Raw genomic sequence first — 24329 nt, 5'->3', positions numbered from 1 at the left:
GAGGACCCCGGCAGGTGTGAGGCACGAGTGACTTTCTTGGCATGGCTTGATAAGGAAGGGCTAGGGCTCTAGCTCTCCTGTTCCCTCCTCCCAGCCAGAAACAGTTAATTGCCTGCTCCGAGCTGCCTCCAGCCCAACCCTAATCGGCCTGATCTCAGGCTTCGGCACTGGGGCTGAAGCAGCTCCAGGCCCTGGCCAGGGCTGTGTGGAGCAGGGAGAGCATTCTTCCAAGATAATGATTAAGCTGAGCAGCACTTGGCAAGGGCACAGGCTGCCGAGCTAGGAAGGTGAGCCCTGTTCACACCTCAACCAGGCTGAGGCAGCAAGAACTAGATCGGAAAGGCAGAAGCCAGAGAGGCCCAGGGGGTCCCAGCCATCCCCTATAGCCTCCTGCTTGTGAGGGGCATCGGAGCATCTCAGATCCAGAGAAATCATTGCAGGCTGCCCTTCTGCAAGTCTGCTCACCCCTCAGGCACCATGAAGCTCCAGGTGTTCTGGACTGGGCTGGAATATACCTGCCGGCTCCTGGGTGTCACCACTGCTGCAGGTAAGATCCTACCTTATCTACCACCACCTTGGTCAGAGAGGCACAACAGAGAAGGCTGCTGGAGAAGTGGTCTCAAGCCAGGAGATGGTGGGCACATCTGGCCACATCAGTTTCCCTTTTACCCCTGTACTGTGGGTAAGCAGCTACAGAGTAAGCCCTGGCAGGTGAAGAAGAGTGAGCCTTAGTTCTGGTACTGAGACTCACTGGCAGCCTACTCTGGTGAGACCTCGGGAACCTTCAGCATCCTGCAATGCGCTAAGAGGTCTGCTCCCTGCCCTCAGAGGGTTATAAGGATAGCAGGTTGAGGTGGGGACTGGAGGCGAAGGTATAAAGGGATAGAAAACTCTGAGAATTGTACTATTGTGTAGTTATGAAAATGGTCACCTGAGTTCACCTTGCTGGGTCCCTATCCAGTCAGAGAGGACCTCATTGACAAGGCAGCTTTGTCCTTGGGGGATGCACAGGGCATGAAGATGGCAGGCTTCCATGGGCCCTCCCACACCCTACTGGCATAGGCACTGTTGAAAACCAGCCCTTTGCTATGCCCATCTACAGGAGTAGACGTGTGGAATTCAGGGGACAGGAAATCACCTGAACTGCTCAGCTAACTGGGATGACAGGTGGTTAGCAAAGAATTGACTTCTGCCCCTAACATCGATCCAGAAGGGGGAGAATCTATGCTGAGGAACTGAATAGCAGTGTTCTGAGCCCTTAGCTCAGTGTGCCAAGTCTCTTGGGGAAAAAAGAGGAGATACACATTAAATCCTTCTTTGCATCTGTATGAAAACTTTCTCGAGATTCTCTCCCAATTGAAGGCTCCTCCAGTTCACATCAAAGCCACATGAGTTAAGCCTCAGGCCTCTCATGCATGTACAACCTTGGTCCAGCCCTGTAGAGCTTTGAAGCCGGCTTCCTGGCCACGGTGATGGATGGATCTGCTGAGTTCTGGCAGATGCAGTGCTTAGCAAAACATGTGGACAGAGGTTCTGGGTAGATGCCCTTGTGATATGTTGCACTGTCAGTGGGGATCCAGATCATTCTTGGGGTACTAGGTTGGTCAGAGCAGGCAGGGTCAAATTCTTGCCCTCCTGCTATGTGATAAAGCAAATGAACTCAGATTGGAGCCGTGACCTTGCCAAGGTCACATAAGAAGCTCGCACGTTGGTTCTTGTATTTTCCCAACAGCACTGGGCAAAGCCTTCCCTGAGTCCCTAGGCAAAAGAATTGATCTGCCCAGACCTGTGTAGATAGGCCTGGTAGAAACGGCAGTTCTAGCCTCCTTCAGAACCACAACACATCTTACATATAGGCAATGATCACAAAGACCCCCAGGTAACCCTAAATACATCTCCATGATGAGAATGTGTGTTATCGTCTGCTGCTCCAGCTCCACTGTGTTCCCTCTGCACCCTGAGTATTAAATACAGACACTGTACCCTTCAGACTACCAGGAATCTCACAACTAAAACACAGCCATACCCCACACAGAGCTATCTCCATCCTTCCAGGAAGCTGCTTGAGATGCACCTATCTGTCCTTCTAATGGACTACTGAGCCTAATGTATCTCAATCTAAGGGCAGCCTTTCACCCCACACCTTCAGCACACGAGCACACCAATGCATATTGCACATCTTAACCACAGCCTTCACCTCTGCAAAGAGACTGCTGCTAATGCTGAAGATGGACCTCCTGCTTGGCTTTGGTGCAAGATCCAGGCTAAAAATAGGCTGCAGTTGCCTTTAGTTCCACGCTTTCAAAGAATAGCCCTTGGGCTCTCCAGAGTGCTGGAGCAAGTGAGACACTAGAGAGGGGGTTCTGGGGTTCTCTGGCAGACCTCAGGTTTCTCCTGACATCGCTGGCCTTCGGGCCTCTGTCCAGTACATAAGATTTTCAAATTCTTACTCCCTTAAGCCTCTTTTGTTGAAATTCTCTGTTGAAAAATCCAGGCCCCAATGTAGGAATGTTGCTGCTAAAGGGGAAATGAGACTTGAAACAGAAACTTGAAATAGAGACCAGCATTTTGCAGAACTCCAGGGGAGTGGGACATATGAGGCGCCTTTGTATATAGACAGCCTGAACTGCCCAGCTGCTAGGCAGGGATTCGAACAAATCCTCCGGGGGTGTTACCTCCAGGGACTGTGCAGATCCTGGGAGTTGGCAGCCTCTGCCCCAGAAGCCTCTTCGGTGGATCCGGGAGACAGGCTCTGGGCCCTCAGGCTCCAGGTGCTCTCCCGATGCAGCAATTTCCTGTGGCTGTGGTTGAAACATGCCCTGCAGAGAGGTCTGCTCACTACAAGGCTTCCTCTACCCAACTCCCTTCATGAAGCATCGTGGGTTTTGCTGCTGACACAGAGCTCAAGCCCAGTATTCCAAGTGGTTTTCAGGACAGACACTTCAGTCAATTCAGGGCAAAGAGAACACAGTAGACAGACAGTACCTATCGAGAGTATTTTCCAAATGAAAAAATCCTGCCCCTTGGCAAAGTCACGTGTTTCTTGGTCATCACAAACACACCCTACTCTAACACGATCTTACAAAGCCCTTCCCTGGCCTTCGAAGGCATGAGGGCTATGCATGCAGTGCAGTGTGTGAGTGTGACCTCTAAGTGCCCCCGAGGCCAAGATGTGTTGCATGACCTTGCCCACAAAGCAGACACACCAAAAAACCGCGCACAGGCCAAGAGGCCCTGCCCACCCTGTGCAGATGTGGAAACATCTGTGTATCCATCGGTGAAAGTAGACTCTCACCACATTCTCCTGAAACATGGCAAACATATCCTGTATGAAAACCTGAGACTCAGTGGAGGTGATAGGTTAGTAACAGTTGTTTTGTTTGGGTGAGTTTTTGCTCTGAGGCAGGCTCTACATTTAGCTTAGGCTGGCCTCAAATTTGTCTCCTTCCTATCTGAGTCTCTGGGATTATAGACGGGGCCACATCACACCCATCATGTGATTACTTTTAATACAAGCTGGGCATTGGAAAAGACCTGCTAAATAGATACCAAGTGGACAGGACTCAGGGCACCCTTCTACCTCACGAAAAATGGGCTCGTAAGATTAGTCCCCAGTGTTTGGAATAGGCAGACCTATTCTCCTTTGAACTTCTGCAGCACTTATTCTCAGGGGCAATTCCAGTGACCCTTCACCAACTCCCAGCCCTGCACAGGTTAGAGAAGGAGAAGCGTTCCCAAGGCAACACACAGATGCTTTGCCCAGTCCCTAGGGCCTGGGATTCGGGGAAGGCGTGGGGAGGAGTATGTCTTTGGGCCTTTGTCTGGGAAGGAAGCCCTTTTCTTGACTGTCAGTACACACAAATAGGCACAGGCTTACCCAAGAGTGATCTGTCCCCTGGGGGAGGAGAGATGTCATCATCAATATTTTCTAGGGCCTTCCAGCTACCTCAGAACAGAAGGCTTATGCTAAAAGTTTATCCACTGGTCCCCACCCCCATCCCCATCCACACTTCCCCACCCACCTCCTCCCTCCCCCCCCCCCTGACCTCAAAGTGCCTGTGTTCCCTCATTCCTACTCTAATTGGTTCCTCCAGTCTCTGGGTAACGACAACTGGGGTCTTCACCATGGTCAAGCCTGTGCTAGTTGTCTTCAGAGCAAAACCTCATGCTACCCTCTGTGGCCCCACTGTCCTCGGCACCACAGCCATCATACAGGTAGGGAAATTGAGGCACGGTCAATTGAAGCACTCTGCTCAAGGGCTCCTCCAAGGAAGCAGGGAGGCAGAGTCCAACTGATGGGTATCTATTCTTGAGACCCCACTTTTAGTCAGGGTCCTCTGCCTAAACCAGGGTTAGAGTGTTATGTGGGAAATGGAATGGGAAAAGCCGGGTGCCACCTCTCAGAACAGACACCTGAGATGGAGTGGAGAACCAGAAGAATGTGTGCAGACTGGCAGACTCAGGGGAGTGACCTCCAGAAAGCCCAGCTGTCCCGCTGCAGTTGCCTGGGATACAGCTAAGTAGTGCAGCACAGTTCCTGACTCCTCTCTTCATTGGTAGATCTGGGCTTTACAAGTAGTTGCATTCTAGATAAGATACTGTGGTTTTATTTCCCAGCCAATTTCAGACTTCTATCTCAAAGGAGCATAGTTCTCTGTATTTTAATGACTCTAAGATGAAGGATTAAAAAAAAAACAGAAAGAATAGAAGAGAGGCCCACTGTTGAGGGAGCTGTGGGCTGTGTTCCTGCCGCCCCAGCTCCTGGTTGCCTGGCTAGCTTATGCCCCAAAATAACAACACACAAATTGTATTCTTTTAAACACTGATTGGCCCCTTATATCTAGCCTTTTCTCAGCTAACTCTCACACCTGGACTAGCCCATTTCTAATAATGTGTGTAGCACCCCAAGGTGCGCTTACTGGGAAGATTCTAGCCTATGTCCATCCTGGGTCGGAGCTTCATTGCGTCTGCCCGGGAGAGGGGAGCATGGCCTCTGAGCTCACTTCCTCTTCCTCCCAGCATTCTGTTCTGTTTACTCCTCCCACCTATGTTTTAACCTATGAGGCCAAGCAGTTTCTTTATTACTTAACCAATGACCTTCCTCCATCATTTCCCCTTTTTCTGTTTAAACAAAAAGGAAAGGCTTTAACTTTAACATAGCAAAATTACATATAACAAAACAGTTATCAAGTAAAAATTATAATATTTATATCTATTTTATCTTTTTTCATAACTAAGAAAAACTATAACTATCTATATATTCTTTAACTCCATCAAAGACTCCAGAAGGGTATAATATTACCTAAGTAAATAAAAAGTAAGCAACTTACAAAACTCTAGAAATCACAGAGACATCTCGCTGCCTGGACAGTCACCCAAAGTTCCTCTGCACCGTTGGGGCATCCATCTTCGGCCTACAGTCCCATAGCTTCCAGCAGACATTTCCATGAAGCAGGAAATTTCAAAGGCAGTCAGTCACTATCTGCTGTGTCCTGCAGAATGTCTCGCAGAATCTTTAATGAATCAGGAACCCTGAAAGATCATCTCACCTTTAGGCAAGTTCAGTAGTCCTCTCTCTGCGGGTTCTCTGTGTCCAGTTTATGCAATAGTCCAGGCAAGAGCAGTTTCTTGCCCAAATGGCTATCAAACTCCTAAGGAACCTCTTCAATGCCCATCTTCTTCTTGAAGTAGATTGGTGCTGCCAGGAGCAGACATGTCTCATTGTCATGAAAAACCCTAAGTTATTAAAACATTAAATGCCATATTCTGTAGTCTTTGAAAGATATGAAGAATGTCTATTTAAAATATATCTATGTACATATAGAAAATCTAACTAACATTACTACAAGCTTAACTATTATTAATGATTATCCATTAACAACCTATATACATTACATTTTGAAATGAACTACACAATCACAATACCTTATACAAGAGCAGAAATACATATACATATAACAAAATTGAACTTAAAATCCATACCAATGCAAACTATTCATATCTATATCATATCTCCCTTTAAATGTAAAAGAACATTTATAAACAATATTTGGGAATATGGGCGCAGTTATTTCTCTCCAAACTGCTTCCTACTGTATGGGGGCGCTGTTATTTAGGTCTTTTCATGGTATAACCTGTGTGCTAGATTCATCTCAGTCTCAGTCAGCAGTTGAGTGAAGTGATTTTTTGAAGGTGTTCACAGCAACCTTTCAGGAGGGCGTGGTCTATCATACCATACTGCGATAGAAGCAATCCACAGGGTTTCATCCTCTGTGAAAACAAAAGAAGAAACTCCTTTCCAAAGCATCATGTCCTTAGATCCAAATTTTAAAGTCAAGGTATTTTCAAAATATCTGTCTTGGATTAGTTCAACAGCATTTATAAACAAATATCTTTTAGAAGATGTTGCTCCTTCCTCAGCATTCAAACAATTCAAAGAGAGCATAATAGCAAACAGTATCAAGATTCTCTGTGTATTTTCCATCTTTGTGCAGCTTGGTTTTAACCTCTATTTCGTTTATTTTTACTTTTAACTTTTTTCTTTTTGAGACAGGTTCTCTGTATATCTTTGACCTGGAATAACTCTGTAGACCAGGCTGTCCTTGAACTTTCAGAGATCCTTCTGTCTCTGCCTCTCAGGCATTAGGATTAAAGGCGTGTGCTACCACACCTTGAAGTCACAGAGGTCAATCTCCCTCTGCCTCCCAAGTGTTGGGATTAAAGATGTGGACTACCACACCCAACTATTCTCTTTCTTCCTTTTTTTACTTTTAAGAACTTTAACTTTTAGCCTGCATATATTTTTAATACACTGTAAATCATTTAGAAGTTTTCTTTCTTTTTGACGCTCTCTTTACTGTATCTCTCTCTGTTTTTCTGACCACATGAGTCTTTAATTACTGAGCAATATGGGTAGGATTAAAGCTGTGGCTTTGGTGGCTGGATCCAGCCCATTTCTTAGCTTTCTGCCATTCCAACCTTGTGGCTGAGGTACCGGCCAGAGCAGCATTCAGTGCCACAAGTCTACAGTGTTTCAAGGTCCTTGCCAGCAAACAAGCTACAACACTCAAATGCTCTCTCTGTAGCTGACCTCCTGCCTCATAGAGTCAGAGTTTGCCCTGGCAGAACAGCCCACAAAGTCGGCATTTTAAAACAGCACAACTTTTTTCCTGCTATAACTGAAAACAAACAAGCATTCAGTCAGCTTTTATCAACACCATTTAAGTGTTTCATGGAAGGACCTCTTAAGAGCTGCAGGGTTTTGCACCTAAAGCTGAGTCAGGAAGCCTCTCTTAGATGAGAGCGCTTGCTTGCCTCTAGCAAGCAGAGCAGACCCGAGAAATTGCTGCTACCACGTCTGGCACCTTTCTGTTGAGGGAGCTGCGGGCTGTGTTCCTGCCTCCCCAGCTCCTGGTTGCCTGGCTAGCTTATGCCCCAAAATAACAACACACAAATTGTATTCTTTTAAACACTGATTGGCCCCTTATATCTAGCCTCTTCTCGGCTAACTCTCGCACCTGGACTAGCCCATTTCTAATAATGTGTGTAGCACCCCAAGGTGCACTTACTGGGAAGATTCTAGCCTATGTCCATCCTGGGTCGGAGCTTCATTGCGTCTGCCCGGGAGAGGGGAGCATGGCCTCTGAGTTCACTTCCTCTTCCTCCCAGCATTCTGTTCTGTTTACTCCTCCCACCTATGTTTTAACCTATGAGGCCAAGCAGTTTCTTTATTACTTAACCAATGACCTTCCTCCATCAGCCCAGTCAGAGACCCCCCATCTACCTTGGGTCAGTCCTGACTGTGCACAGGCTATCTTTGAGTAGGGTTGTGTCACGGGCATGACTATATTGTAGCAAATAAGATAGTCAAGTATACCAAGTACTCTCTGAAGCTGAAGATCCTGGTATTTAAGCTGCTGGTTCTTTGCTCTGAATAACCTGCATGCCTGTTTCATATGGTTACCCCAAAAATCTCCAGTTGAGTCCATTCTTGGGCCCTGTGTGCACATCTTTCCAGAAAGGCAGATCACAGTAGAGCCTCCCCCTTAGACATCCAGAGGAACATATTGTCCGTACTTCAGAGTTCCTATCTTGCCTACTCCCATGAATGCCTGAAGATCATCATGCTGAATTTAGTGGGGGAAACTGACACTTACAGTTCTGTTGGCTTGCTAGGGGTCCAGTTTACCCAGGCACACAGCAACAAGGCAGAGCCTTCTAAGGACTGGACACAGCAGACCAGCCTAAGGAACAAGATGATACCTAAGTAAAACTGTTGTGGACAACTTGCTTGTCAAACAAAAGTCCTGTTTCTCCCAAATCAGGTGCTATGAGTCACTCTGGGGCTCACTTAAGGCTTCTTTCATTTGTTTTTTGTTTGTTTGTTTGTTTGTTCTGTTATGACCCATTAGCCTGCTTCTCTATTTAATAGACACAACCAAATTCTAAGCCGCAGCATTCCTTACTATACACCCTTCACATATACAAAAGACTCACAAATATAAATCAGGACAAAAGCAGCATTTAAATCCCAGGTGGTCTCATTTCTTAATGGGTGCAAGGTTTATGCTAGAAATCTATCTACCCAGTCTTGGTCAAAGCATTCAAAAAAGGTAAATGTTTTCTAAGTATCTGTCTAGTGCCCTGCATGCTATTTTTTCTAATTTTGCATATTTATTTACTTTTATTGTGTGAATGTTTTGCTTTGCATGTATGTATGGTCACCACATGTGTGTCTGCTCCCTGTGGAGGTCAGAAGAGGGTATCACATCCTCTTCTGTAAGGCACTGTGTGCATGCTGAGAATTCGACCCCTGGTCCCCTGCAAGAGCTTCAGTGTTCCTGGTTGCTGAGCCACCTCTCCAGCCTCCCCGCCTCCACTGCATACTAATTTCAAGCATCTTTAAATGCAGATCCGCATGACCACCTCCTGCCATTGAAGAAATCATGTACTCCAACATGTCCGCAGGGGATTTTTGTCTCAGTGAGGTTAAAATGTCTTTCTGATTTTTTTCCAAATGAACCCCTTTCTTTTCTGGTCTGATTATCTTGATGAATATTCTCCCTGCCTCTTTTTCTCTCTCCTGCCTCACAACAGGACTTGAGTCAAATGTTTCTTTCTTTATTATTCATACTTGGGTCTTTCTTTCTAGATTTAGAATTGGAATATGGAAAGCTGCTCATGATTTATTTCCACTGCAAAAGTTTGCTCTTTCCATCTTATGCACTATGTACCCATACATGAAGGAGCCCAGATCTCCACCCCAGGGCACTGCATGTGATCTGACCAGGGAGGCAGCTAGTAAACACATTCCACCACCTCATACTTCTATGACCTGCACCCCCCTTCCCACATAAACTCTTTAAACTCCAGTTCCCTGTCTACAGAACAGCGACAGTCATTGGCTCTACCCTGAGACTTTGGTGAATCAATGACTTTGATAGAAAACTGCTGCTGTGGTTTGGAACTCAGAGCAGGCAACTCCAGAAGCCTGTTCAGGAAACAAGGTCTGTGAACAATGAGCCCCTCTTGACGGAGGAGGACGAATCAAAGGAAAGAAATAGGCAACAAGAAACCCAGGAGACTATAACGGAGGGGTTGGGTGGGCTTTAAAAGCCCTGCTCCAACTCTACCCGTCCCATCACAGGTGAGCTGAGGCGTGGCTGGATTGGAGAAAGGATCTTACTCTGTAGTCCAGAGTGTCCTGGAACTCACTGTAGCTTGAGCTGGACTTGAATTTCTGGCAATCACCTGACTCAATCCTCCCCTCCTCTAGTGCTGGGATAACAGGCATGTGTTCCTCCTGCCCGCTCCCCCCCCAAGTGTAGCTATTTCTATTCCATGTGCAGTGCACAAACCAGAAAGAAGAGGGTAGTTCTGATCTATTTTTCATGGATTTACAGTTCTTTTTATCTCTAGTATATTAGAGGTACCTCTTGAATGCATGATAAACAATTAAATATCCATTCTACAAAATCACCTATCTATACTTTATATCTAGTTTTTTTAAAGAGCACAAAAAATCATAGACTAAAGTGCACATCTTAAAACAATAAAGCTCTTATTAGACAATAGGATAAAATCTCTGTATTGAGTTAGACTGAGATTGTCTAGTTCAATATCAAAAGTTTAGTCCATAGTAAAAGAATTAATAAAATTCTTCTGATTAGATCCTATCAAAATTTTAAAACATTTCCTTTTAAAATATAGTATTGGAGGCCAACACAAAATACAACTGATATGAAACATGAAAAGACATTCCCCATCATTAGCCCTTGGGGAAATGCAAATCCGTATCACAATGAGAAACCATGCGTGTATATTAGGTTGACCAGAATTAAAAAGACTGGATCATTGGCAAGGCTGCCAAATTCTCATGCACTATGCGCTTACTTTGAAACAGTCTGACAGTTTCTTCAAAACCTGTACATGTAGCTGCCATATGATCTGGTTATTCTGCTCCCAAGCATCTATCTACCCAAGAGAAGCAAAGGCACATAGCCATGCAAAGACTATATGGAAACACTCTAGAAGATCAATTCTTAATACCTAAAGACTAGAAGCAACCATATCGTCTATCTGTGTGTGAATTATAAGCAAAGTGAGGTGTATTCCCACTCGTCTGCAATACCAGTCAGGCATAGATTGGCCCGAACTACCTATGCACACTACAACAAAAATGAATCTGGAAATAACTCTGGGAATGTAACAATAGCCAAACATGAGGACATGCTATTCAATGTTATTTATCTTAACTCATGGGAAATATAAATTAATCTCTAGTGATAGATCACTAGCTACTTAGGGGTGGACCAAGGCAAGAGAAGGTAAGATTTCACTGATATGATACCTGGAGTCTTTCAGGAATAATGATGCCCATTTTCTTCATGTAGTAATGCTTTCATGAGTGGAGGAGATATATGTCAGCGCTTATCAGACTGCACTATAAACATGTGCAATTTGTTGGAGGCCAAGTATGAATCACTAGATCTGTCACTGAAAGTGCACACGTTGTCTTGCTTAAATGATGTCCTCAAACATCTGAATATCTCCACAGCATACAATAGTAAGCTTTAGGTGTTTTCACATCCTGGTGAGTAGGCTAGGCTGCTCTGTTAGCGCTGGCTGCCTATGCTGTCTGCCTCGAGGCCAGACCGCGGGTAGCTTGTCTATACTGGCCTTGATTGGGATGATAAGGCAGTTCTGTTCCCTAGGTCTCTCACAGTCCCTTGCTCAAAGAAAGTTGTGTTGTTGAGCCCAGAGTCAGAGAGAGGCAACCCTCTGCTACAGACAAGAGATGGTTAAATCATGTAACGAGGGGTGTGGATACCAAGAGGTGCACAGGGCCAGGGGCATGACTGCCATCTGTTCCCAGGAACTGTCACTGAGCCAAAGCCAAAGCAGACACCTCAAATGGTGTCTTTCACCTGTGGGTCATATTTAAAGAATCTGTTAGGGATCTGGTACTGTAGGCCAGTGACCAGGAGTTTGCCTAGCACATGCGAGACCCTAGATTTACTCTAGAATTAATCAATAAACACCAAGGCTTCCTTGAAATCTCTTCCAACTGAGTGTCCAGAAGTTTCTACCAGAAACTCTGGCTCACCTGTGTCTATTGCAAGGACCTGAGCCCACAGGGAGCCTCCAGGCCAAGCTTGGAATCTTTTGCAACTTCCTCTGTGTTAGCGAACCTTATTATCTGGATGGATGTATACCAACTGGTTCAACACCTGTGCCCTGTTATGGAAAAAGCAAGCAGCAGGTGTCATGGTGGCGACAGGCATTCAGTTTTAACACCAGACGGAGTGTGGTGAGGACGTAGACGTGGCTAATGGAACTATGATGAGGGCTAGTCTATCCCTATCAGCCCTCTTAAGAGGAAAGAACGTGACTATTTCCATAGTTTACTTCATCAATGCATGTACTCACTGTGGACAAAGAGCCCTTGCTATTCCCTGGCATTGCTCATTGGTTTTCCTATCTCAGGTCCTTCTTGAAGCCTTGTCAGTATAAAGTAGCCCCAAAGTCCCTTCCTTCCCAAGATGTGTTGTGCATTACCCTCTGTCACTCTGTAGGGGCTCAGAGGGCTCAGGCCAACATGGGAGTAAACATCACCCTAACTTCACAGTAAGCATCCCCTTAAATTCTGAGTGTACTTTCTTGATTATGAGAGCCACCTTCAGAACGAATACTTTCTTAACTCTAGGCTGAACACCTTCTGAATTTTAGGTGACAATCCTATGTTTGTGGATGCCTATGTTTGTGGATGCCACATACCAACCACAAGCTCGGTGATCCCAGGTAGAGAGTGGAATTTAGACAACTTTCACCCATGGTGAGGCACAAAACACATACCCTGGCCTGGGCCAGAATGGCAAGAGTATCAGAAGTCATCACAGAGAATAGTCATGCACCTGAAGGACTGCTGCCCTTAGTTCAGGCGGTCTCTGGAGCACAAGGACAGTGACTTCTATGGTATAGGGCGAAGAATTCTCCAGGCTCTTCCAGGAGTTTTCAGGGATCACCCAGAATTCGACCTGCTCTCTTTGCCTAGCCACACCTGTCAGCACACATGGAAGGGAACCATTCTGGTCCTGAGACCTCAGAAGGAAACTTGTGTCTCAGTCGAGAGCACCCAAAGGACAATGCCATGGAGTAGTAAACCCAGACCCGCTCTCCCTTCTCCTCTTCCCCTGCAGTGTTGATCGGAGTGGGCACGGAGACCTTCCTCCGGGGGCAGTTCAAGAGCCTGGCCTTCTATCTGCTGTGAGTATGCCCACCTGTGCTCTCCCTGCTTGCGTGCTCTCTTCCAGCTTACCCCATGTCTGTTTACTACTCCGAGAAACACAGAGTAATCCACTTCCCATGCTAACACCACCCCAGCCCAGAGATGGAGCCACCAAAGTTTCTAAGTCCTGGTTTGGGAAGACCCCATAATTCGGCCAACATCCTCCCATCCACTCACTCACACATCTGCCTGCCCCACCACACATCTACCCATCCATCACCCACGAATCCATCTCATCCGTACACCCTACCCACTAATGAACCATGTACCAGTGCACCTATCACTCATCAAATCACTCACCCATCTCTCCATCCATCCAACCACCCACCAACCTTTCCCCCTACCCATTCATTCATCTACAGGCTTGCCTACTCACTCACCTAACCACTTATTCCCACATTTATTCATCTATCTATCCATCCATCCACCCATCCATCCATCCATCTCTCCATCCATCCATCCACCCATCCATCCATCCATCTCTCCATCCATCCACCCATCCATCCATCCATTCATCTATCCATCCATCTATTCATCTATCCATCCCATCCATCTAGCCACACACCCATCCATCTACCCTTTTATCCACCAACTCTATGCATCATTTACCCATATATCCACACATTCACACATCCAGGCATCTCTATAATCACTTTCTTATTCAGCAAACACCAATACATGCATGCATACATACATAAACATATACATTCACTAGTCATATATATACATTAGGATACATATATTATAATGTATATATAGGGTATATATGTGTGTGTATATATTTACATGAAAAGTACAGTTCACTGTCTTATTTGTCATTTAGCATTATGTGATGTGCACATTGGCCTAGTTGTAGAAGTGGTCAAACTCAGGTCTAAGCAGTCAACCTATCACTGAGCTAGTGAGCAGCAAGTCTCTTGTTTAGACACTAGACTCTACCTGCCAAGTTGACTCTACCTCTCCACCACTAGCTGTGCCTACCAATAACCCTAGCAGGAAAGAAAAGGCTGTGCAGTTGGGGTCTTTGGGTGTATGACTCAGCATCTCTGCAATCGCTGGCTGCTAGCAGTTTCCTCCAGTCCAGAGGAAACCTGTGTCCCAGCAGTAGAACAGATCCATAGCCTCTCTCTGCCCACAAGGTCTCAGACTGTATCTTCTGCCCTTTCCTTCCCCTCTCTGACCTGTGCTTCACCTTGGTGACTGATCTGTGATCCGGGCAGCATTATACCCTTTATACCCGCTACCTCAGTGTGACTGATCTGTGACCCGGGCAGCATTATACCCCCTATACCTCCTACCTCAGTGTGACTGATCTGTGACCCGGGCAGCATTATACCCCCTATACCTCCCACCTCAGTGTGACTGATCTGTGACCCGGGCAGCATTATACCCCCTATACCTCCCACCTCAGTGTGACTGATCTGTGACCCAGGCAGCATTATACCCCCTATACCTCCTACCTCAGTGTAGGCGCTCTACTGGCCCTGGAATCTCACATCTGCCATCTCCCAGCTGCACTCCACCTTTGGAGCTCATGTTTATACTTCAAACTTAACTCTTGATGCTTCGTTATACCTGGAGATTTCCGGCCCTCTCTACTGTCTGGCCTTAAGCCATGTGTACCCATGGAACATCCAAGTACACATCCCACATCTCATCAGCCTTGGGGTACTGTCTCCCCAGGCTCTTGCCGCAAAACTGAGCTGGCCTTCTCTCCAAATACTGCTGACTCATTTGAGTCAAGCAATGCAGATACCTTCTGCCCTCAGTGCCACCACTTACTTAGTGATCTGTCCTGTTTTGAGAGGACTCAATGCCCAGGTGGCCTTTCTTGGGTCCACTCCAGCCTCAAGTGTCCCTGCCTCTCACAGTCTTAGTTTCTCCTCTGTTCATGCTTTGTTTTCTGACACCAGAGATCAGCACCAGTGTCTATACTGCCACACGCCCTCCAGTCCCTCGCCTTACACACCATGCCTTGATTTCCCTGTGCCCCAGGATGCAGGAAGCAGCTCTGTTGAGAGTTACGACAACTTGCATGCCTTGGAGTACTCTTACTCACATGGTCTCCAAAGTTTGGGGGTTTCCCGTCTTGCACCTGCCACCAATGAGCTGTGTAGCCCTGGGCAAGGGTGTTGCCCTCAGCTTCATCATCCCCATAACTGACAATAATATAACTTCTATAAGGTTTCTATAAGGCTTCGAGGATTGTGACTGGCACATTTCGATCATTATATTACTATCATTTCAAAACTAAGGGGTAGGAATTGGGGAGACCCTGGAAGCATTTGGAGAGCAGGAGAAAGCAGAGATCAATTACCATAATCAGAAAGAGAGGAAAAACAGCAAGCTGCAGTCCAAGCAAAACTCCAAAGGGCTTGTAGATATTCACTCATTTAATTCGTAACTGTTTTATTGATGAAGCCTTACAGTTACCCCCGGTTTACAGGTGAGAAACTGAGTTTCTACCTACATTCACACAGCTGATCAGTAACAGAAGCAGGACCTGTGACCCTAAGGAGACAGAGGTCCTGAGCTCCCTGTCACATCTACTCTCGCTAGTTTTCACTGTGGTGGGTATTCACAGAACACTCTCCTGTAAGTCCTGCCAGGGGTGGGCCCAGGTCTCGCCTGGTAGTCATACAGAGAAACCCTTTAGAAGTTCATAAACTAGTGACTCTGGCCACTGTGATAATAAGAGTTCACGAAACAGACGTCAGAGGGAGGAGGGGGCTTCCGAGAGGGCTAGCTTATGCAACCCCACTGTGGTACTTTCTGTATACTCAGGACAATGTAGGTATTACTTACAAAGAAATTTAAATGATATGCCATTTCAATTCTATGGGCTAGGAGTGCTCTTTCAAATAAAAATTAAAATTCTATCCACAAGAATACTGATACATAAAATTAAGAAGCTGGGCAGAAACCTGTGATTTCACATATGCCCCAGGAGATTCTGGTTTTAGAATGTCTGCAGCAGGGCAAACATCTTCAGATCAGTGTGTCCCAGAAGCCTTGGCAGCCTGGTGATGGTGGAGGAAGAGGAGGAGCAGAGCAGGAAGGCTAAGGGCAGAGCCCTTGAAGCTGCATGAGGCCAGAGAGAGTGGAAGTCAACCTAAAGGTATTTAAGGAAGACTCCCAGCTGCTCTTGGTGGGTGGGCAGTTGGGGAAAAAAAGACAGAAAAGAGGGCTCTTCATCAGGACTATCCTAGTTTGCTTTCTCATGCTGTGATAAAAGCCATAACAAAAACAGCTTGCGGAGGAAAAGGTTTATCTAGCTTATACTTGATGCTGAAATCCATCATGAAGGAAAGTTGAGGCAGGAACTGAAGCAGAGGCCATGGAGGGGTGCTGCTTGCTGGCTTGTTCTCCATGGCTTGCTCAGTTTGCTTTCTTATACAACCGGGACCACCTGCCCTGAAAGTGACACCACCCACAGTGGGCTGGGTCCTCCCATGTCAATCACTAATCTAGAAAATGCCCACAGACTTGCCTACAGGCCAATCTGATGGAGCCCAAGAGGCACCCAACCATCCAACAAGCACAGTAGAAAGGGCTGAAAGGACTTGAGGAAGATCAGAAAGCTGTTTCAAAGGGCTTGTTGTTGTTTACTACTCTGAAACAGAAAAAGAGACAACATCCCAGTGTATGCATCTGGAGGCATCTTCTCAATTGAGGTCCCTCTTCCTAGATGACTGTAGCTTGAGTCAGGTCGATAAACTGAGAACAGTGCTCAGCTTCAAGGCTAGGCCACCAGGCAGATATGCCTTCCAATGTCCATTCAAAGTACTGAACACAAGACACCTTACCTGCGGGCCTCTGCTTCTTCCTCCCCCTGCCTCCTAGCTTCAGTCACTCCAGGACAGACCTGCATGCCATCCAGGTAACACTAGGGAAGTTTGGTAAAGATGAATATATGGGGATGAGGTCATGGTCACTGTGTCAGTGGAGATGTCTGGGATCAGAGGAACTGCAACAGACAACCTTGAGAAATCCACTTATCTTCCTTCTCATCTTGTTTTTTTAATCCACAGGTTTACAGGAGTCACTATCTCTGTGTGTGAAGGGACCTACTTTGTGGCTCAACTGTTGGCCATCTGCTTTAAGTAAGTACCCTCCAGAAGTGACCTTTGCAACCCTTCCTGCCTCCGCCCCAGATAGAGACCTCACCTACTGAGTCACGGCTGAGGTAGCCCTGCTCCTGAGGCCACTGTGGACTGGTTATCCTTCCAGAAGCAGCAAGCCCCACAGTCACGGGCTTTCTGCTGTGTTCAGCTGGATGGATCCAGTCAGGGTCTGCCTCTCACCAGACTCCCTGACCAAGTCAGCTTTCCCTACTCCAGGACATTCCATTTCTGGGCCTGTGTCCATGGTGTCCACTACAGGTGGAGGGTCCTGCAGGAGGCCCAGCTTCTGGGGAATGGGGCAGTGTGTAAGAACTGGCTTTTCCGTCACTCAAACCACAAAGACCCTACTGCTGTCCAGCCGGTGCTCAGTGTGTGGCACTGGCATCAGTGTGGTAAGGGCTCAGAACCTGGACTGTGGGTAGCAGAGCCCACATAGTCCGGTCTCCAAACAGTCAGTGAAAGCCAGACCTCAGAGAGAGCTAGCCAGACCTAGGACCTTAGGGGGCGGTGGGGAGCCACTGGCTGCTTCCCAGGCTTAGCCCTTGGGTGATAGTGCCCCCCTTCTGTTTTCTGCCTCAAAGGATTCTTGACATTGCAGGCATGTTTTAGTCCCAGAATCCTCTCTGCACCATCTCCCACTACACAAGGACGTGCCTGTTTGTATGTAAATGAACACACAGACACATACACCCACAGACAGACACCAGAGGGCACCAAAGAGCTGTTCTAGGCATGGTCCTAGTGGCAGTAGACCCTCAGGTGAGAAGACAGGCATTGTCTTAGAAACCTGAGAACAGGACCCCTGAAACATCTGCTCAGTCTCTCAGGGCTCTGCTTTCACCCTGGGTGGTTCCTGGGTGTCAGGGAAAAAATGAAGCTTTTCCAGGCCAATTCTGTCCCAGGCCTGGCTAGGTTCAGTAAGCATGGTGCTGCTGACCCCCAGTCTGCCTGTTCTCTGTGTAGTGTTCCATCCCCACAGTGGTTCCGGGAGCGTGGTTCTTGTACTGAACACCATTACTCTCCACTGAAGACTTCCACCAACTTTACTTTCCTCTTGACCGAAACCGCAGCTAAAAACAAGGGCCAGGGAAGCCTTCTAGAAACCCCATGGACCCTCTGGAATGACTCAAGCTCTCTAACCACAGAATCCACAGTGCGGACCCTGGGCTTCTGTGGCTCTAACCCCTCAGATACTCAGGCAGGGGCCATGTAGAGTTTGTAGACACTGCAAGGCTCGGCCCTAGGCTCCCTTAGCCTTCTGTGGGGCTGGATACTGCAGGACTCAGCAACTTGCCCCTCAACCCCTCCCCAGTCCCAGGCTTCTACAGCCTTCTGTGGGGCTGGACACTGCAAAGCTCAGCCTCCACTCCACCCCCAGACTTCCACAGCCTTCTGTGGGGCTGGACACTGCAGGGCTCAGTCCCAGGCTTTCACAGCCTTCTGTGGAGCTGGATACTGCAGGGTTCAGCCTGCACCCGTGCCCCCTCACCCCCACCCCAGGCTCCCACAGCCTTCTGTAGAGCCTGGGACTTTCCTAGAATAATTTCTACTAACCTGCTAACCCTGATCCCCTCCCCCAGGTGTCAGCCGGGGTCTCTGGCACACAGAGCAAGGGAGAAGGCCCATTGGCTGGGCTGCTTCCAGAAGTTCTTAGCCTACACGCTGCTGTCTGTGGCCTGCTTTCTCCACCCTGTTCTGGTCTGGCATGTGACCATTCCAGGTAGGAGCACCAAGGGTAATGGAAGTAGCTGGGCCCTCGACAGAGGTGATCTAAGCAGGAGGATCGGGTCCTGTCTCCCAGAGCCCCCACCAGCCCTCTCTGACCTCTGTCCTCTCTGACCCAGGATGTGAGAATGGTTGTCAGATGTCCACTGTGCGGACCAAGCAGCAGGGACATCCTGGGGTTCAGCCCTCCTATACACGGCCATCTGAGGTTGGATACTTGATGGGACCCTGGGTTGTCTTTTCACTGAGCACTTTCGAAGAATGGATGGTTACTCCTCGGCCCAGTCCCTCCCACATCTCCCCAGTACTGACCCATTCAGGTCTAAACTCCAAACTTGGCACTCTTTGTAGGACCCCCAAACAGCATGTCAGCCTTATCTCCTGTTCCTCCTCCTAGTGCCTTGCATGGTGACTCAGTTTCTAACTCCAGACCTGGCGTCCTCACCTCTGCACTTGTCTCTTGCCTTCTTTTCTACAACCTTCCTCTTCTTTCCTCCTTATTTATAAGAGCACTGTTCCCCTCCCACAGCCCATCTGAAATATTGAAAAACTCCCTAGACTAAACCAGAGGAGGTTGAACTGTCTTCCTCTTAAGCATGTGTACCATGGCCCCTGAAGAAAGTTGTTGGAGGATTCACCCTGACATTGAGAGAGCCCCAAGCCCTGCTCCCTGAAGAGGCAGACTTAGGAGTTCCAGGGACTGGTGGGCACTGGCAGTCAGGTTCCTGGATCCCCATAAGTGGGCTGCTGTGCTCCTTGCAGGAGACCACTGCAGAGAGTGCTCAGGGTAGCACGGGTGAGCCATGGCCAGTATCCTCTGTGCTAGTGCAGATGAGAGATTCACATCTCTCCAAGATTGCTGGGTGGGAACTGGGGAATCTCCACATCCCTGGGAGTGAGAAGAAAATCAACAGAGTCAGTGTCCACACCAGCATCTGTATCTAGGAAAGTCTTTGCATGCCTTGTCCTATTGATTCCTGAGTGGGAAGCTGAGAGCAGTGATGTTATTCAGACAGTGAGTATCAGGACCACCTCTCCATATGAAAGGAACTTGGGGCACAGAGATCAGAGGGATCCCTCACGAGGCAGACAGAGCCCTCTTTGGTACCCTGGCCCCAAAGCACTGGGACCGATTTTAACCTTTTAACTCTGCCATGTCATCATGCCAGCCTGAGTCTGATGCGGGTGTGAGAAGGCTGGACCTACTGGGTACTGATCATGACTGTACAACACGGTACCGCAGTGGCACTGTGGAGAGAAAGACTTCCCCGGCCTCTAATTTCCCTCCGTGACATGTCTGTACAGTATCTTGACCTCTCATATCTCTTCCAGGCTCCATGCTTATCATCACTGGCCTGGCCTACTTCCTGCTGAGCAAACGGAAGAAAAGAAGAGCTTCTCCAGACCCACTGGCCCCCACAGAGCAGTACACAGACCCCTCCAGCAGCACCGTGAGCACCACAGGCTCTGGGGACACGGAGCAAACTTACACTTTCCATAGGGCTCTCAAGCAGGGGCCTGGCTCCTTCTTTATCCACATGAAGAGCATCCTGAAGGGCACCAAGAAGCCCCATGTCCTGCAACCCCAAGCTACCCTAATGGAACTAGCACTGGAGCCAACTGACTCCTTGGCCAAGAAGAAGCAGGTTCACTTTGAAGACAGTGTGGTCAGAATCATCCCGTCCCTCACTGAAGGCCTGGGTGACGACAGTGACAGTGGGCCGGAGGAAACTGCCTCTGACACGACCCCCATCATCCCTCCCTCCCAGACCCCACACTTTCTGCCCCCTGTCACGGCCACTGACCTGTTCTGAGCGTCTCAGCTAGAGGTCTACAGATGTATGGACCTGCCAGAGGACTCCTAACAGCCGTGGTCCCTGTAGAGAACTCAGGGTATCTGCTGGTCAGCTGTTCTACACTTCTCAGTGATGACTGGGGTTTCGGAACTATGAGATAGCGTACCACACCAGATCTGTGGAGACCTCCAGGGTGGCACAAATGGGGCTTTACCATATGGAATCAACACAGTCTCCTCCTTCTTGACTAGGAGAGGGAAAATAGATCGTGGTTCCATTCTCCACAAGGCTGAAGACCCAACTTGTTAAGTTCCAAAGGAACAAAAGATACCAACTCGGTTTCCCTTGCATCCAGCAAAGGGTTCAGCCTTCAGCAAGGACCCTATGTTGCATTTTGCATGTGATGCAGCCTACTAGTGCTGAAGGCCCAAGGGTGCATCAGCAGCTTAAGTACCTCAGCAGAAGGTATTGGATGAAGCTGCCATGAATCCGGAGCGAGATTGCTCAGGATAGATATTGGAAAGGACACTACAGATCTCAAGTGAGAATAACCTGGCAATGGGCTGCATTCTCTGCATATACTCTGGGCCTGGGCTGGGCATCAGGCATTTCAGAATCACCCAGGGAAACAATGCTACTCTGTGCTGACTGCCAGGAAAACTGGCAAGAAGAGCATCTCTCATTCCAGAAGGATAGCTAAGGGCTTCCTACCACCCCACCACACCCCCACTCTATGGGCAGTGTTCAGATTCCAAGTAGATGGTATAGCCTACAAAGAGTCTGAGAGCCTGCAACAGGAATAAACAGGACGTAGTATCAAGGGTTTACTGGAGGCCAGGATTCAGGGGCGCTGGTCTCAGAGAGTTGCAGAGTACAGAGAAGTATTCTGCCATGCTTAGGTACCTGGGAGTAGGAAGAGTGAATGATTAACAAATGTTTGTTCAAAATAAGGAGGAAGGAAGAAGAGGGAAGAAGGGCACGTCGGGGGGGGGGGGGGAGAAGAGCGAGCAGGCATGCGCTCCATCCAGGGGCTACAGAGGTGACGGTGAATTCAAGTTAGATACTTCTCAGTAAAAAGATTTGCAGCACATGTCTTAGTTCTAAATAGCATGTTTGGTCTGCAGAACTATTGCCAGGAGGAAGAGACATGTTATCCCTCATAGCTGACCACAGTGCACAAGCAACAGGAAGGAAGAGCCCTACTGTTTGTGTCTGGGGAAGGGGCTCACATCAGGGTTCTCTGAGGAGTGGGCCTCGAAGCACACACGTTAGAATCTAGATAAGCAACATGTTCATTGCATAATTTTCACCACTTATGAGGTATTCTTTTGGGGAGGGGGTGTGTGGAAATGAGGTGGTGTCAGCCTAAGCACGGCCCAGGTTCCAGACAGGCAGAGGCTGCTTGCAATAGAGGATGTGTCTGCTCGGACTGTGAAGGCAGAAAGCAAGCTAGGAGGGCTGGAGCAGGCAGGTGAGATCTACTCAACCCATCGCTCAAGTCAAAACCTAGAAGCCTAATGGAGGACTCTGACTGCAGGGGCATTAAAGCTGTTTCGGCTTTCACCAATGAGGGAAGTTAGTGCAGTCAGGGCAGAATAAAATACACAGACTATAGGTATGGGTGGGTGTGTCCGTTTACTACAGAGACCTCATGGTGAGGGAAGAACCAGGAAACACCATGACAGAGCCAAGACACCACCTCAACTCTGGATTTCAGGGCTAGAGTCCCAGGAACAGATCATCCAGCTGACACAAGGCGGAGGCCAGAGGCAACAAACCCTATAACCCGGAGGAGCCGGGTCTTGGTGCCCTCTTTCTGTGCCTCTGTTTTAGTTATGTTCTGTGGCTGCAATAGACTACCACGGCCAAAAGCAACTTAAGAAAGAAACAGTGGATGTGGCCTATGGTTCCAGAGAGCTAGAGTTCGTGATAACAGAGAAGGTCTGGCAAGCAGCAGGAGCTGGAATCAACTGGTCACACTTCATTCACACATGGGAAATGTGTGTGTGTGTGTGTGTGTGTGTGTGTGTGTGTGTGTGTGTGAAAGAGAGAGAAGAAGAAGAAGAAGAATAAGAAGAAGAAGAAGAAGAAGCCACATGAGGCTAAGAACCCTCAAAACCCACGCCACTAATGCCCTTCCTCCAGCAAGGCTACACCTCCTAAACATTCCATAACTCCCCCAAAACAGCATCACTATCCGAAGAACAGATGTTCACACATAAGCCTATGAGCGACATTTTATCAACTCTTACATAGTTTTAAAAATTTTTGATACTTGCTTGGTTAGCTGGTTTTACTCTTTTTAAACATCTTTATTAAAATGTAATTCACTGTCATTAAATTGACCAATTTAACTTAAATGGGTTTTAGCATATTTATAAACTGAGTTCATTACACGCACTGCTAAACTATTTTAGTTCATAATATCCTCATCACCCGTCCCCCCTCCCCGCAATGAAATCCAGCAAAGTAACCACTGAGTCCCACTGCTCACCTCCCAATTTGCCCTATGAGACCACTAATTGTGACTTTGACCTTTCTAAACCCTCCTAATTTACATCACACAACACCCTCCAGCACTGTGCTTTGCTTTCCCAGTGTCTTCAACAGCTTTCTCACTCTGCACCATCTTTTATTTTTAGTCTTTAAATATGATTATTTTGTTTCCTTGGACAAATGTATAACGGTAGTTTTGGAGTCTTGGTCAAATATAGCCAACATTTGGGGCTTCTTAAAAGCTGCGTTGCTTGCCCTCTTCTTTTGACTCTGCATCACATTTTCCTGTTTCTTTGTGTCCTTGGAAATTCTTTGTTAGCACCTGGACCTCTTGGCTACCACACGCACGCACACGCTGCTGCTCTGAGGGCTGGTTCTGCTTTCCCCCCCACCTGGACTCGGTTTCTTTATCCATTTGTTTACTAACTTGACTGGACAAGTTCTGTGAACTCAATCTATTTTTTTCCCCACAGTGTTCAACCTTTGATGTCCCTACTTAAATTTTTCCCCCCTTTTTAGCATGGTTACCTAGGCATTTCTCCCGGGTCTGCAACAGTCATTTGTTGGTCAATAGTTATGGCTAATCCTTGAACCATTTAGATGCCCTTTGTCACTGAAAATGGGGAGGGAAAGGGGGCTTGGAGTTATCTAATAAATCAGGTTTATGATTGCCCCTGCCTTTACTCAGGGACAAATAACTCCATAGCCTCTGTCTGGCTCCTAAGAGGACGTGACCTTGTGTGCTGAACTGTTGGGCAGTGCTTGGTTTGGGTTTAAGGTCTGTATTTTTAGGAGTTGTTCCTAATCAGTATTTGGCCAGAGGCTGTGTTTAGTCTTTTTTTGAGCTCAAGGATCATGGACCCTTTGTAAAAGGATCTGCATGCAGGTGGAATAATTTTATAATATAGCAAATGGATGCCTACACACGTCCTTGACCTGACAGCTCCAGATTGAGCACAGAATCTCATATTAACGGCAGTGTCCCCAACTCCCAAGACAGGCTGAACCCAAGAGGGTTCCCCTTGGCTCTTCATCTTCAGTTCTGTATTAAGTAAGAGTTCAGCATTTTGTTTACCGCTACTGGAACCACGGAGTTCTCAACACCCTTGTATTTATACTCCCCAGGATGTGTTTACAATGTTTCTGAGAACTCAGTGTGAATGGAATTCTTCACATCCTGTTCTGAATGAGGTCATTCCCCAGGCAGCGCTCTGAGCTTTTCATTCTTTCTTCCTGGGCAACCCCTCAACAGTCGCGCAGAGGAATGATGGCTGACTGGCTGTTTCCCTGGGGGATACCTTTCCTGGATGGGTAGGCATAGGAGGAAGCAGGCCCAGTAGTCTTGATTTGTCCTTCCCAATGTGGAGCCTCTACTGTAGGAGTCAGATGGGGTGGAGCCAT

The 24329-nt window shown here is 47.6% G+C and overlaps 1 protein-coding gene across 2 annotated transcripts; it reads left to right on the top strand.

The window, feature by feature from the left end:
• Window positions 1-387: 387 nt before the first annotated feature.
• On the top strand, window positions 388-22748 carry Tmem72 (transmembrane protein 72). Of its 2 annotated transcripts, XM_041640610.1 has the most exons (5): window positions 388-547; window positions 12699-12765; window positions 16819-16890; window positions 18492-18631; window positions 19969-22748. In XM_041640610.1, exons 1-5 carry the CDS (start codon window positions 478-480, stop codon window positions 20448-20450), a joined length of 831 nt encoding a protein of 276 aa, XP_041496544.1. In that variant the 5' UTR covers window positions 388-477; the 3' UTR covers window positions 20451-22748. The 2 variants fall into 2 exon arrangements, with proteins under 2 accessions (XP_041496544.1, XP_041496556.1); XM_041640622.1 differs by lacking the exons at window positions 388-547; window positions 18492-18631 and having other exon boundaries at window positions 12730-12765.
• The last annotated feature ends 1581 nt before the right edge of the window (window positions 22749-24329 follow it).

Source organism: Microtus oregoni, unplaced genomic scaffold (genome assembly GCF_018167655.1).
Source record: "Microtus oregoni isolate MIOR12 unplaced genomic scaffold, Mior012 000002F_ref0000024, whole genome shotgun sequence".
In the NCBI taxonomy this organism is placed as follows: domain Eukaryota; kingdom Metazoa; phylum Chordata; class Mammalia; order Rodentia; family Cricetidae; genus Microtus; species Microtus oregoni.
This window is presented reverse-complemented; position numbering and strand designations above follow the sequence as displayed.

Coding starts and splice junctions, on each gene's coding strand:
- Tmem72 (XM_041640610.1), top strand. CDS start 478: ATGAAGCTCCAGGTGTTCTGGACTGGGCTGGAATATACCTGCCGGCTC. Junction 548..12,698: donor GGGTGTCACCACTGCTGCAG/GTAAGATCCTAC, acceptor CTTCCCCTGCAG/TGTTGATCGGAGTGGGCACG. Junction 16,891..18,491: donor CTGTTGGCCATCTGCTTTAA/GTAAGTACCCTC, acceptor CCCCTCCCCCAG/GTGTCAGCCGGGGTCTCTGG.